The following is a 15,541-nucleotide window of genomic DNA, read 5'->3' on the forward strand; positions in this document are numbered from 1 at the left end:
ACATTTGTACTCAAAGCCAGACCGGTTTCAGCCGGGTTGGTAATGAAAGGGTTAATGTAGCTGAATATCTATATAAATATATATATGTTTTTGTTCATTGTCTCAAAATGTATCACATTAGTCTTTTCTTCACAATAAATCTCTTGGAAACCAAATAGTCCTGTAAATCCGAACATTTGTATGAATTAGGTTTCTTTTTCTGTTTTATGTATCTGTCTTTTTTAATGTTTAACTTCCTACTTCATTTAGTTATTTGTTTGAAGCTGGATCCTCTTAATCTTAATTACCGTAATCCTCAAGTATAGTCCGCCCTTGATTATAATACGCAGGGGATTTTTAGGGGGCGGTACCTCTGAAAAATCTAAACCTTGTGTATAATACGCACCCCTTCTCTAACTTGAGTCAAGGAGGTCTATATAACGTCCTTGGTCTGTAAAAATGTATACAGTAACGTCCTCTACTATTATTGTATATATAACATAATGCAAATGTGTAGCTTTTTTGTGCATTTTGTTTGCAGAAAATAAAGAAATAACAGTAATAAGGTTTAATAAATGTTGCTTACTGCAAGTTATGGATGATTCTTTTATGACTTCATTGCTTTCAGGCTTAGCTTAAGGTATTTTCGTGCTCGACATCACAAAATACATCTGAATAAACATTGCCGGACAGCAAATAGAGACTCGGACATTGCTTAGAAAATAATTTTCATTTTTAACCTTGTATATAGTACGCACTAGGGATTTTGACCTTTAAATTTTGGGGGAAAAAATGCGGATTATACTTGAGGATTTATGGTATTCATCTTCAAAAAGCATAACTGGACAAGAGTAATTAGTTCTGAATGAAAGCTCGTCAGGTAGTCTATGATAACTGTTCTTATACGATGTGAGTCAATCTATGGGTGTTCAAACTGTATGTGTAGGAGTAAGCTTTACCACAAATTTCACAGCAGTATGGCTTCTCTCCTGTGTGTGTACGTACATGTTTGTGTAAGTCTGTCTTAAAAGTGAATGCTCTGCCACAAATCTCACACTGGAATGGTCTCTCCCCTGTATGGACAAAATTATGTCGTTTTAAATTGTTCTGAGAGAAAGACTTACCGCAAATATCACAGTGGTACGGTTTTTCTCCCGTGTGAATCTGAACGTGTCGTGTCAGATTGCTGTTTGCTGCAAATGACTTACCGCAAATCTCGCAGTGGTATGGCTTCTCCCCGGTATGAATTCGCAGGTGCACAGTTAAATTTCGTTTGTTAGAAAACTTCCGCCCGCAAACTGCGCAAGATGGTTTCGCTTCTGGGTGAGCAAGCTTGTGTCGGTGCAAAAGGCTCCTCTGACAGAAAGTCTCCTCGCAGTAATTGCAGCTGTACAGTTTGTCACCCACGTGCGACGATTCGTGATTGGTCAAATGGTTTTTACAATAAAACGATTTGCTGCAGATGTCGCAGTGATGCGACTTTTCCAAATGAGTCACCGAGTGGTAGGTCAGGTTCTTCTTGAAGGAAAAGGTTTTGCCGCAGATTTCACAGATGAACGGTTTCGTCTCGATGTGCGTCATTATGTGTTGGGATAAATAGCTATTTTGCGAAAAAGACCTACCACAGATTTCACAGCAAAATGGGTTCTCGCCCGTATGGGACCATTTATGGACAGACAGTAAACTATTACGAGAAAACGCTTCACCACAGATGTCACACTGAAATGGCTTCTCCCCCGTATGAATCCTAACATGTAAATTCAATCTGCTCTTTTTAGAAAACGTTTTATCACAAAACTGACATTGGTGTGGCTTGTTCTTGATATGTATCCATTTATGATCAGTCAAATACCGGGCTACGGAAAACGCTTTATCACACACCTCACATTTGTATGGTTTCTCACCTGTATGGGTACGTTTATGTATCGTCAATTCACTGTTTCCAGAGAATGCTTGTCCACAAATTTCACAAACACATGTTTTTTTCCGATTTCTTCTTTGATCACCAAACCTACTTCGAGATTTTCTTTTCATTTTGTAAGGTTGCCTAAATTTCTTTTAAATTTGCAATTTCAATAAGAATCCGTCAACGCCATTAATTTATGGAGAAAGAAATCCAACATGAATCTCCAACACAAATTTTACCACAATGGGGTCTGTTTTCTTCTGATGCAATTTCTTCTCCTTTGATACGTCAAGATTTTCTTTTCATTTTGTAAGGTTGTTAAAATTTAGTTTTTCTTTAAATTTTAATTTGCAATTTCAATAAGAATCCTTTAATTTAACACCAATAAATTAAGGATGAAGAAACCCAACATGAAACTTGAACAAACATTTCCCATGATGGGGTTTGATTGTTGTTGGTTTTTTTGTTTTGCATTGGTTTCTTTTTTTATTTGTTACAATGTCCCCAAAGAGTTTTGTTACCATACTTGCATCCATTAATAATTAAAGAATTCACCTAATTTTATCGACTGGAGTTAACGAAATATGAAAATATTCCATCAGTTTTCTTAAAAGAGTTATACATGGAGTAAAATTTTCAGTCTCAGAAGAAAAGCATTTCACTTCTGATTGGAAGTGAAGAAATCCAGAGAGAAGGCTGGAGGAAGCTATAGCACAAATTCATAGAATTTCCAGACTCATTGTTTAAACTACTGCATTCCAAATGGCAAATGTATTCTTACAGTTTAATGTGTAGAAAGAGAATTTCAGGCATTTCTCCTCATTTGTGGATACCTAAAATAGAAAATTTACGTTAGGATAGTTAAAGATATGGTGGAAAGTAAAACAAGTTAAAGTTAGTGTGAGGGATCTGTGTTATGAATATGGTGTAGGTAAGGATTAGGTCTGGGCTCAAATGATTATACATAGTGTGTGTGAGCGAGTGAGCATGTGGGTGATTGAGCGAGCGCGCGGGCAAATGAGTGAGTGCGTGGGCGGATGAACGAGCACACGGGTGAGTGAGCAAGCACAGGGGCGAGTGAGTGAGCGAGCACGTGGGCAAATGAACAAGCACATGGGCGAATGAACGAGCACGTGGGCGAATGAACGAGCACGTGGGCGAATGAACGAGCACGTGGGCGAATGAGCGAGCACGTGGGCGAATGAGCGAGCACGTTGGTGAGTGGGCGAATGAGCGAGCGCGTTGGTGAATGAGCGAATGAACGAGCGCGTGGGCAAATGAGTGAGCACGTGGGTGAATGAACGAGCACGTGGGCGAATGAGCGAGCACGTGGGCGAATGAGCGAGCACGTGGGCGAATGAGCGAGCACGTGGGCGAATGAACAAGCACGTGGGCGAATGAACGAGCACATGGGTGAATGAACGAGCGCGTGGGCGAATGAACGAGCGCGTGGGCGAATGAACGAGCAAGCACGTGGGCGAATGAACTAGCACGTGGGCGAATGAACGAGCACGTGGGCGAATGAATGAGCACGTGGGCGAATGAACGAGCACGTGGGCGAATGAATGAGCACATGGGTGAGTGAGTGAGCATATGAGCAAGTGTGTGAAGACACAGAGTAAAGTGAAAGATGTTTGTGAATGTGTGTGCAGAAATGTGCCCTGGTTTAGAGAGCCCTAATTGAAAAGGCTTTGATCAAATGTATTCTAATTGTGATTGTCACATCTTATTTTTTTAGGTGGGGATTGGGTGGGAATAGGAAGGATCTTCTCTCTGGAACTTCCTAATATGCCCTTCCCCTTTTCAGAGAGTAGGTTGTGATTTCAGTGACACTTGATAGCTATTTCTAACAGGTCTAGCAAGCCTGCGGAGGCTCTTTTGTAGACTAACACAGAAATAGGTCATAGCATTATTTCACATCTGGTTTACCAATAAAAAAAGTGGGAGGAAAAAAAGGACAAAGTTATGATTGGAACAGAAAAGTAACAAATGAAAATGGCTTGGAATTTTGGCCAGTCATATTGCCCTAGCATGGCTACAGCTGGAACAGGTAAAAGTGTAAAGGGTTGACCCCTTAACAAGTAAATTTAGTTTGCGATTATGAACCAGCAATATGTAAGAAAAGGAAAATATATCAACCATGCATTAGTTGCATTAATTTATGTTTATATTTCAGCTTCAGTCTTTAACCCTTTAAAGAGTATAGACCCCTTTCAGTCATGAATGACCATGGGATTGCATCTAGAAAGTTCCCCTCTGAGGCACAAGTCTGGGCAAGGTTGTTTGTGGAAGACCAGCAGTTACCCATGCATACCAGCCACCGATGTTATTCTGTCGGTTTCTTTTGCCGAACTGCTAAGTTATGGGGATGCAAACACACCGGCCTGATAACAAAAATGGCAGTCAAATCCTCAAATTTGTTTATTTGAAGTGTTAAATTTGAAAGGTTGACACGGATACAAAGAAATAGGAGAAAAGAGGAAAAGAAAAAGGGGTAGTTGGAGGGGGCAAGGCAGAGGAAGAGAATGCGATGGGCCACATACCACAGAACAAGTGGGGTGTTAAGTCGCATCTCGCGATAATGACGGCGATGGCCCGCAACACTCGTGCAGTAGCCATTCCATCATGCGGGGTTCGTTTCTCCGACGGGCCAACGTTATCAGTTTTGCGGAGATCTGTTAAGTGCACAAACTATCGTCTGATTTGGAGTTTTCAAAAATAAAAAAAATAATGAAATGCAATTAAGCGGAACAGGTCGCGTCTACTTCCATTAGTGGAGAACATTTTTTTTCATCAACTACGGGAGGTAACTCTGAATACTTTTTGTCATTTCTTAGGTTTCTCAGTATTAAATAGCTTCGGGGGGAAACGGACAAATATTACATCTGGAGTTGTCTCCCTTGTTTATCATTAAAAAGAAAAGGTGAATGGATCATTAATTAGCGTCTAATGTTTTTTCTTCTTGGTAACCCACCCTAAGACAAGATCTTTGAGAAAACATGTTCCGGCTATGATCAACACCTTTTTTGAAGGCAATGTATCTAGAACCACATTATCGAACGTTAAACATTTTTTTTATTACGTAGATAGGGTTTGATTAAATTGGACCTTTTTAACAAGTCCTAAGTAAACAAGGGCCTAGCAGTTGCGTGCTTGGGGTGCACCTGATGGAAGCACTCCGTCGGTTTCAACGACGAGGGTTCCGGTTGATCCGAATCAACGGAACAGCCTGCTCGTGAAATTAACGTGTAAGTGGCTGAACACTCCACAGACACGTGTACCCTTAACGTAGTTCTCGGGGATATTCAGCGTGACACAGAGAGTGACAAGGCCGGCCCTTTGAAATACAGGTACAACAGAAACAGGAAGTAAGAGTGAGAGAAAGTTGTGGTGAAAGAGTACAGCAGAGATCACCACCATCCCCTGCCGGAGCCTCGTGGAGCTTTAGGTGTTTTCGCTCAATAAACACTCACAACGCCCGGTCTGGGAATCGAAACCGCGAGTCCGCTGCCCTAACCACTGGGCCATTGCGCCTCCACTAGGGGGTACACATATCCCCCCCACAAAACAACGAATATTTAATTTTACAAATCAGATAGTGCGACTTAAAATTTACTACTTTAGTTTTATCGCTTAAAGGACTTTTCAAGTTGGGAGTTTAAAGAATTTGTTTGGTGGTAGCTTCAAATTTTAATGCGGGCCAAGACTACCACCACCACCACCACACACACACACACACACACTATACCAAAACTTAGAGGGAGATTTGTCTGCTACTTCTAACAGGTCGATCGGCCGTGCTGAAGCTCCCCTCGTTGGCTCGTACATAATAATAGTCGACTTGTGGATGACGTTCAAGACAGATTTCGTCTGAGTATGCATATACTTAGGGACAAGACTATCATCCATTCTCTTTTGCAGTCTTTCAAGAGAAAGTATTCAGTCTCAAACATGACAACTCTCTTCACCCTGCGGTACAGGAAAAGTTTGCCAACGCAAACCACCGAAAGTTTCGCTGAACGCTGTGTACGTACATACAATAAGTCAATGATTCCGACAGTTCAAAAGTGACAAATGGCGTTCGGATATAGCCGGCCGTTATTCGCGTCAACGCTTTCGCTATCTTGTCCGCAGGTCGAAGATCAACAAGTCCTACTCTATGATCGATCCAAATAAGTTACGAGGAAACCGCGTAAAAAGTGGGGAACCAATTTAGTTTCAAGAGACTGAAAGTGCAGAAGAACACAGAAACCGGAGATTAATCTGTGCCCATTCCGTATATGCCACTTATGTAGATATTGAAAATTGCCGATTTGGTTGTATTTATTATGATATAAAGGGATTTGGGCAGAGTTATAGGAAAGATGCACCCCACCGCTTGCTGGGGGAGCGGGGTATAGTGTAGGGCTTCTTTATTCTATTTTACTCTTATACTTGTTTCAGTCATTTGACTGCGGCCATGCTGGAGCACCGCCTTTAGTCGAGCAATTCGACCCCTGGACTTATTCTTTTGTAAGCCCAGTACTTATTCTATCGGTCTCTTTTGCCGAACCGCTAAGTAACGGAGACATAAACACACCAGCATCGGTTGTCAAGCAATGCTAGGGGGACAAACACAGACACACAAACACACACACGCATATATATATATACATATATACGACGGGCTTCTTTTAGTTTCCGTCTACCAAATCCACTCACAAGGCTTTGGTCGGCCCGAGGCTATAGTAGAAGACACTTGCCCAAGGTGCCACGCAGTGGGACTGAACCCGGAACCATGTGGTTAGTAGACAGGCTACTTACCACACAGCCACTCTTTATTTTATTTTATATATTTATTTATTTTAATGTTTGTGGATTTCACAAAACGGTAATTACGATTTCTGAAAATAAAATTTTTTATCAAGAATTTCTTTTTCTGTTTTTAATGTTTTTCACCATTTCGACCTCCTTTCTCACAAGGGGAACCTGTTCTTTTCCCATAGGACGGATATCCCGAAACTTTGCCGGGTTTTGCCACGGTGAAGGCAAGTGATGGATTTCCAACCTCACCAGAGGGTGGTTTGGGTGTAATTTCTAGCAGGTCAAGCGAGGTTCCTTCGCTAGTATGGTTATGCATTGAATAAATTTGATAAACACACACACACACACTGGAAGGCTAAGCAGGTCTAAATTTCGAAGTAATTTTCAACACTAGATTTTTTAAAGAATAATATGTACTTTACAAAAAAGTATTGCCTAATCCTTCAGCTTAATGTTAAACTGTTTTTATTATAATTCGACATCTCTTGTCAAGAGTACAGGCGACAGTCAGATCGCTGATGTTTGTTGTGTACTCCGCTGTCGTTATTTGATTGCTGTTATTCTGAGTATCTGTATGTAGAGATCAGTTGTGTTTTGCAGGGTTGCTTTATTTTTACCTTTAACTTAGAAATTGCTGTTGTGTCTGGGGAGAGTCATTTTCTTTTTGTGCCTTATAATTTATCACACTCACCGGTAAAATTTCCACTTATTCCTTATTTTTATTTTCCTAAAATTTTCGTTGCGTCTTGCAACCCTGTGGAAATATTACCGGTGTGTGTGTGTTAAATTATAAGGCACAAAAAGAAAATGACTCTCCCTAGACACAGCAGAATATGCTTCAATACACGAACTCACATAAAGAATCTTGCAAACCAAATATTAGAAATTGCTAGATATAAAAAGGGGTAAGCCATTTGAGGCTAGAAATATTGCGGGAAAACGTGAAATTCTTCGAACAGGCATGTCTTATGCGAAATCCATGATGAGCCAGAGTGACGCTGATCACCTGGAGTCGCCTCTGATTATATATATATATATTATATATATATATATTAGGCATAATAAATGTCAAAAATGGAGACATATACAACGTGACACGCAGCAGAGAGCATGCTCTAAGACTAAAAAAAACATAAGATGTGGTTTGAATTACACCTCAGATCACAAATTAAACGCCAAAAACCTTTACCAGTTCAGCTACTTCGCCTTTATCCAACTCGAACCATAACATGTCACCTTTTAAAACGAAGGATGCACAGCACTATGTGATATCAGATTTATAAAAAAAATTGTATGGTCATAGCTGGAACGCCTTCGAGCAAAACTACTACCTCTGTTAGCAAGAAATGGTGGAATTCTGGTTTAAGCCCCTGCCCCATATATTAATAACTCTCCATAACTGTTTCTAGTTTGAGGAATTTTCAAAAAACTTCTTCGAGTTTTGTGTTCTACACAGAAAGTTTTTTTAAAACGCACCCCAATCCTAAAATTTCCGCTCTTTTTTCGAATTTTGAAAAACATTAATACATGTCAGAGTGACAAATAAACGGGAAAGGTGCTAGGTGGTCATAACAGTAAAACTTAGAAGTTTAATAATTCCGTTGGACTAACAAACAACAACAAAGCTAAGCTGATTGGATTATTTATCATTTAGATCATTTATTTTTATCAAGGGTGTGTGGAATCAGGCACGAAATAAGCGCAGGGATAGCAGTATGGAAAGAAGTTTGTTTCCCGTCCAAATGATTCAGGGTTCGGTCCTACTGCGTGGCCCCTTAGGCCGGTCGAAGTCTTGAGTCGATTTGGTAGACGGAAACAGAAACACGTATGTGTGCGCGCGTGTCCTTGTGTTTGACTCTCTGCCGTCCTCATAACTGTGCAGTACTCTGACCGATTTGTTCAGCTAAAACCCTCCGAGGCGGTTCTCTAGCATCGCCGCGTTCCATTGACAAACAGAAGATAGAAAAATCTCCGAACGGAACTAAAAGTTGCGGCCTCCCCGCCAGACTGTTCCCTCATAAATACCGCAAAAATGAAAGTTGTCAAATGAAATTTTCTACAAATATCCTTCAGATGGTGTAGATTCCAATTATATTATTTTATTCATTAATTCGTTTCAGCCATGCAGTTGCGGTCATGCTGGAGCACCACCATGTAATCGGAATTTGTTGTAAGAATTTCCATAGATGGCGAGAGGAATTTCGGAAAATTCACAATAGTCGACTTTGTTTATTCTTTCATTTGTTTCAGTTATTTGACTGCCACCATGCTGGAGCACACTCTTGAAGGGTTTTCGTCGAACAAATCGCCCCCAGGACTAATTTTTTTTTAAAGCCTAGTATTTATTCTATCAGTTTGTTTTGCCGAACCGCTAATGTTAAGGGGACGTAAACGCATAAACAGCGGTTGTCAAGTGGTGATGTGAGGACAAACACAGACACAAACGCACACATAGATATATACATAAATATATATACGACGGGCTTCTTTCAGTTTCCGTCAACCAAATCCCCTCACAAGGCTTTGGTCAGCCAGAGACAATAGTAGAAGACACTTGCCCAAAGTGCCATGCAGTGAGACTGAACGCAGAACCATGTAGCTGGAAAGCAAGCTTCTTACCACACAGCCACGCCCGTTTCCTCAATTAAAAAAAAAAAAAAAAAAGGTAATCTTTTAATGAAATTTTTCTACCAGTAACCTTTCAGAGAGTGTAGATTATAATTACATCGAACACATCACATATCTACAAAACTTGAAATTTTGAGAAGAGTTCAAATTCTGCCGGTTCCACTTTTGCTTCAGTTCCTTTGGGGGCGATAAAAATGAAATACCAGTCAAATAGTTCCAACGTTCTATGCTCTTTACTCTTTTACTTGTTTCAGTCATTTGACTGCGGCCATGCTGGAGCACCGCCTTTAATCGAGCAACTCGACCTCAGGACTTATTCTTTTGTAAGCCCAGTACTTATTCTATCGGTCTCTTTTGCCGAACCGCTAAGCAACGGGGACATAAACACACCAGAATCGGTTGTCAAGCAATGCTAGGGGGGCAAACACAGACACACAAACATATACACACACACACATATATATACATACATATATACGACAGGCTTCTTTCAGTTTCCGTCAACCAAATCCACTCACAAGGCATTGGTCGGCCTGGGGCTATAGCAGAAGACACTTGTCCAAGGTGTCACGCAGTGGGACTGAACCCGGAACCATGTGGTTGGTTACTTACCACACAGCCACTCCTTTGGGGACGATAAAAATGAAATACCAGTCAAATAGTTCCAACGTTCTATGCTATCGACCTTTTTTATTAAACTAGTACTTTATTTTTCTCGTCCTCGGAGGAAACGGCAAGCAAAGTTGACCTCGGCGGGGAATTTGAACGCAGAACGTTAAGAACCGGAAAAGGCATTTCTTCCCCCAACGTTCTAACGATTAACAGCCTGCCGCCCAAAGCATAAAGCCAACAATTTTGTGGAGAGAGGATATTAGTGCGATAAGGTCAGCCCAACTATTTGACTGGTTTTTCATTTTTATCGTCCCCGTAGGAACTGAAGCAAAAGTGGAACCGGCAGAATTTGAACTCGTAATGTAAAACAATGAACAAATACTAAAGAATATTTCTTCTCGACACTCTAATATGTCAGTCAACACATCACACTAATGTCAATGTTTAATAATAACAACAACAACAATAATTTTTTCTACTATAGGCACAAGGCCTGAAATTTTGAAAGAACATGGTTCGCCCATTAGATCGACTCCAGTGCTGGTAGTTATCGACCCCGGCAGGATTTGAACTCATTACACGTAAAGACAAATAATAATAATAATGCATTTAAATTTTGGCACAAGGCTAGCTATTTTGAGACAGGGGTAAGTCAATTATATCGACCCCCCCCCCAATACTCATCTGGTACTGTTTTTTTTTTTTTATCTCGAAAGGATAAAAGGCAGATATTTGACATTTATGTGACAAATATCGAAGGGTTGCCTAATAATAAAAATTTCAAATTTTGGTACAAGGCCAGCAATTTCAGGGAGGGGTAAATTGACTGCATGAACCCTAGTGAATCACTGGTACTTATTTTATCGACCCCGGAAGGACGAAAGGCAAAGTCGACCACGGCGGCATTTGAACTCAGAACGTAAAGACAAATAACAATAATAACAGCAATTATATATTTCTTTACTACCCACAAGGGGCTAAACACAGAGGGGACAAACAAGGACAAACAAAACGGATTAAGTCGATTATATCGACCCCAGTGCGTAACTGGTACTTAATTTATCGACCCCGGAAGGACGAAAGGCAAAGTCGACCTCGGCGGCATTTGAACTCAGAACATAACGACAAATAATAATGATAACAGCAATTATAATAACAGTCTTGATTCGTTGTATTGTCAATATGTCGAATGTGTGAGAGAAAGAGGGAGGAAAAAAAAAAAACTTACGCTGCATGTTTTGGTTTTCATTGAGTTGACATTAGGTTCATGAAATGTACAACTTTTAGCAAAATCCTGTCTAGCGTGTTATTACGAGGAGAAAATTATTACTGTTAACCCCTTGTGGTAAATATAGAGAGAGAACATTATTGTTGCAATTATTATTTTAAGAGGACGGAGCATTTCTATGAAGACTTGGCGGTTGGGGAAAATAATGAAACATTTTCTTTTTCACATAAAAAACACGTGTTATGGCCGACCGGAAGTACAGACTTGACTAATCGCTTGCGGAATATTGATTGGTTCGTTCATATTTAAATGTCTCTAATGTTCTATTTGCCACAAGGGCAATCAACGAAGAAATAATACAATAACATGAATAACAGGTGTGTCACGGTTTCTTATATAGACACAACGCCACAATTTTTTTTTCTATCAGGGGTTAAAAAAATCGAACTGATTAATCGATCAAAACTGGTCACAGTGCTTGACTTGTATCGATCTGTCTTAGTACTTGATCGATATCTGATCTAATCAACTCCAGAAGGATGAAAGACAAATTTGACATCGATGAGATTTGAACCCGGAACTAAGGGTCGCAAAGAAATACCGCAAGACGTTATTTCCCGATATTATGGCAACTTTGCCAGTATACCACCTGTGACATTTTAAGGCGTGGACGCAGTTGGCAGTTGCCCGGGGCTTCAAGGGCTTAGGGGCCCAATTCTAATATATGTATGTCGTGAGTTGCTGTCAATAAACAAATTTTATAGGGTTCAGTACGGCGAATTGCTCGGGAGCATATAATATGGTTAAGACGGCCCTAGCTACCACACCGATAGGGGTGGGGCAAAATGAGTAATTTTACTGTATTTTTTACTAGGGAAGTATTTGATTTTAATAAATATTCACTACCTTACAAAAACTTTATCAGCTGAGCAAATGACCTTCTCTACATGCCTTAAAATCGCTATAACATATTCAGAACACTATTTCTGAAAATTATCCCAGTTCTCTTTGAGCAAATAATTTAGCTGGGGCAAAATGAGTAAGACGAAATAAAGTAATTTACTTCTTCAAGTCTCCAGAATTACATTTGAAAAAGGACTCATACACACCAATGTCTACCATTAGTTATCAGAAATGCAACAAAAATTTAAAATAGGAGTGGCTGTGCAGTAAATAGCTTGCTTACCAACCACATGGTTCCAGGTTCAGTCCCACTGCGTGGCACCTAGGCCAACCAAAGCCTTGTGAGTGGATTTGGTAGACGGAAACTGAAAAAAGCCTGGGGGAGGGGGACAGTCGATTAGATTGACCCCAGTATGCAACTGGTACTTAATTTATCAACCCCGAAAGGATGAAAGGCAAAATCGACCTCGGTAGAATTTGAACTCAGAACATAGTGACAGATGAACCACTAAGCATTTCACCTGGCATGCTAACAATTGTTTTCTCCTTTAGGAACAAGGCCTGAAATTTTGGGGGAGGGAAACAGTCGATTAGATTGACTCCAGTACGCAACTGGTACTTAATTTATCAACCCCGAAAAGCTGAAAGGCAAAGTCAACCTCGGTGGAATTTGAACTTAGGACGTAAAGACAGACGAAATACCACTAAGTATTTTTCCCAGCGTGCTAACATTTCTGCCACCTTTCCCAAGTTTATATAATTTATGTTAATAAATTCTTTATCATCTTTAAAATAAACTGAATCAAAGGTAACACACTTCAAACAGAAATATAGCAGCAAACATCATGGAAAACCAGAATAATTTCCAACCTAATAAATCTGAAAGCTCAAAGATTTTCACTTACCATATTTGATGGTGTGGAGGCGCAATGGCCCAGTGGTTAGGGCAGCGAACTTGCAGTTTCGATTCCCAGACCGGATGTTGTGTGTGTTTATTGAGCAAAAACACCTAAAAAAATCCACAAGGCTCTGGCAGGGGGTGGTTGCGACCCCTGGTGTACTCTTTCGCTCTGACTTCCTCTCACTCTTTCTTCCTGTTTCTTGAGTAACACTGCGATGGAATGGCATCCCGTCCAGCTGGGGAGAACACATACGCCATAGAAACCCGGAAACCAGGCCCATGAGCCTGGCTAGGCTTGATAGGGGCGCATAAATAAAATAAATATTTGATGGCCTATAAAATGCACAAGTGCATAGGACACACCCTAGCCTAGGCTATACTTTTGTAAAATAAATTACCACTAAAATGATTCAATTCCTCCACTTAACTGTATGACTTTATGTTATTATTGGTAATTATAAGCAATTTATTGCATTCACATTTGTTATAAACATACCATAGGCGATTGTTCACCAATAGATAGCAGCACACGTTTTGTAAACATACATACTGTTTTGAGCAAGTTTTGAGCCTACATTGAGTGCATTGGACACAGGGGGATTTTTAAAGCCATTTTGAGATAAAAAAGGTGTGTCTTACAGGCCATCAAATATGGTTTTTCTAGAGGAAATTCAATTGTGTCAATTATCCACCTCTTAGATAACATGTGAAGACTGTTCTTAACCTCTCTTTCCAGACTATTTGACTCATTAAAAAAAGATAATTGGTGCAATTGTTTTCTGTTTTCCTGCTAAATCTCTTACAATTGTTAGGCACAGGAGTGGCTGTGCAGCAAGAAGCTTGCTTCCCAACCACATGATTCCGGGTTCAGTCCCACTGCATGGCATATATATATATATGTGTGTGTGTGTGTGTCTACGTTTGTCCCCACCTTTCACCATTTGACAACTGGTGTTAGTGTATTTACATCCCTGTAACTTAACAGTTCAACAACAGAGACTGATAGAATAAGAACCAAGTTTTAAAAAGTAAGTACTGAGGTTGATTCATTTGACTAAAAATTCAGGGCAGTGCCCCAGCATGGTTAACCCTTTTGATACCAATGCACCCAAGCCCCACCTGCATCTATGATACAAACTTTCTATATAAAGTGATCTAAATTAAAATTTCCCTTAAAATTCCTTTTTAATATTTTCCAATTATCAGCTTAGTAATCATCATCATCGTTTAACATCCGCTTTCCATGCTAGCATGGGTTGGACGATTTGACTGAGGTCTGGCGAACCAGATGGCTGCACCAAACTCCAATCTGATCTGGTAGAGTTTCTACATCTGGATGCCCTTCCTAACGCCAACCACTCCGAGAGTGTAGTGGGTGCTTTTACATGCCACCAGTACGAGGGCCTGTCAGGCGGTGCAGGCAGTGACCACGCTCAAATGGTGCTTTTTATGTGCCACCTGCACAGGAGCCAGTCCAGTGGCACTGGCAACGACTTCGCTCGAATGAATTTTTCACGTGCCACCAGTACAAGAGCCAGTAAGGTGACGCAGATAACAATCATGTTCAAATGGTGCTTGATTGTTACCTAGATATTTTACCAAATATTTTACCAAATTCTTCAAAATTAATTGGAACAAAGGCTGTGAAGTTTGATAAAAATATGGTAACGAAAGGGTTAATTAAACCATTTGTTGTTTCATTTTGCTTCTTTTCCTCAACACATGTTTTCTAAGACTATCTTTCCAATGTGATTCTGATTACAGCGGTACATATTCTAAAATTGGAACGATACAGAGAAGATTAGCATGGCCCCCTGCGCAAGGATGACGCGCAAATTTGTCAAGTGTTCTATATTTTTATCGTTACCAGCATCGCCTGACTGGCCCCCATGCCAGCGGCACATAAAAGCACCCACTACACTCTTGAAGTGGTTGGCATTAGGAGGGCATCCAGCTGTAGAAACTCTGCCAGATCGAGATTGGAGCCTGGTGCAGCCATCTGGCTCACAAGTCCCCAGTCAAACCGTCCAATCCATACCAGCATGGAAAGCAGACATTAAACAATGATGATGATGATGATGATGAAAACATTTGCAATGTCTGTGACTATATCTATAACCAAATTCAGTCTCTGAGTTTCTATTCATTTTATGATTAATAATCAAGAATTTGATTGCATTTAGTAAAATAACTAACTTTTGTACAAGATGGTGTTTAGAACATCATCATCATCATCATCATCGTTTAACGTCCGCTTTCCATGCTAGCATGGGTTGGACGAATGACTGAGGGATGGTAAACCAGATGGCTGCACCAGGCTTCAATCTTGATCTGGCAGAGTTTCTACAGCTGGATGCTCTTCCTAACGCCAACCACGCTGAGAGTGTAGTGGTTGCTTTTACGTGCCACCGGCACAGAGCCAGTCAGGCAGTTACTGGCAATGACCTCACTCGAATCTTTTACACATGCTATCGGCACAGGTGCCAGTAAGGTAATGCTGGTAACGATCATGCTCGGATGGTGCTCTTAATACCCTACTAGCACGGGGCTCGAGTACCAATAAGGCAACGCTGGTAATGAT

The 15,541-nt window shown here is 40.5% G+C and overlaps 1 protein-coding gene and 1 non-coding gene across 3 annotated transcripts; one reads left to right on the forward strand and one right to left on the reverse strand.

The window, feature by feature from the left end:
• Positions 1 to 200: 200 nt before the first annotated feature.
• On the reverse strand, positions 201 to 11,423 carry LOC115224423 (zinc finger protein 98-like). Of its 2 annotated transcripts, none has more exons than XM_029795322.2 (3): positions 11,157 to 11,423; positions 801 to 2,718; positions 201 to 286 (listed from the first exon to the last, which is right to left on the reverse strand). In XM_029795322.2, the coding sequence occupies exon 2, from the start codon at positions 2,011 to 2,013 to the stop codon at positions 880 to 882; it is 1,134 nt and encodes a 377-aa protein (XP_029651182.1). In that variant the 5' UTR covers positions 2,014 to 2,718; positions 11,157 to 11,423; the 3' UTR covers positions 201 to 286; positions 801 to 879. The 2 variants fall into 2 exon arrangements, with proteins under 2 accessions (XP_029651182.1, XP_036369284.1); XM_036513391.1 differs by lacking the exon at positions 11,157 to 11,423 and adding an exon at positions 7,878 to 8,034.
• A 3,285-nt stretch (positions 11,424 to 14,708) lies between these two features.
• On the forward strand, positions 14,709 to 14,819 carry LOC115224615. Its single transcript, XR_003882891.1, has one exon. It is a non-coding gene; the product is annotated as a U6 spliceosomal RNA (small nuclear RNA).
• The last annotated feature ends 722 nt before the right edge of the window (positions 14,820 to 15,541 follow it).

The sequence above is a fragment of the Octopus sinensis genome, linkage group LG25, assembly GCF_006345805.1.
Source record: "Octopus sinensis linkage group LG25, ASM634580v1, whole genome shotgun sequence".
NCBI lineage: Eukaryota > Metazoa > Mollusca > Cephalopoda > Octopoda > Octopodidae > Octopus > Octopus sinensis.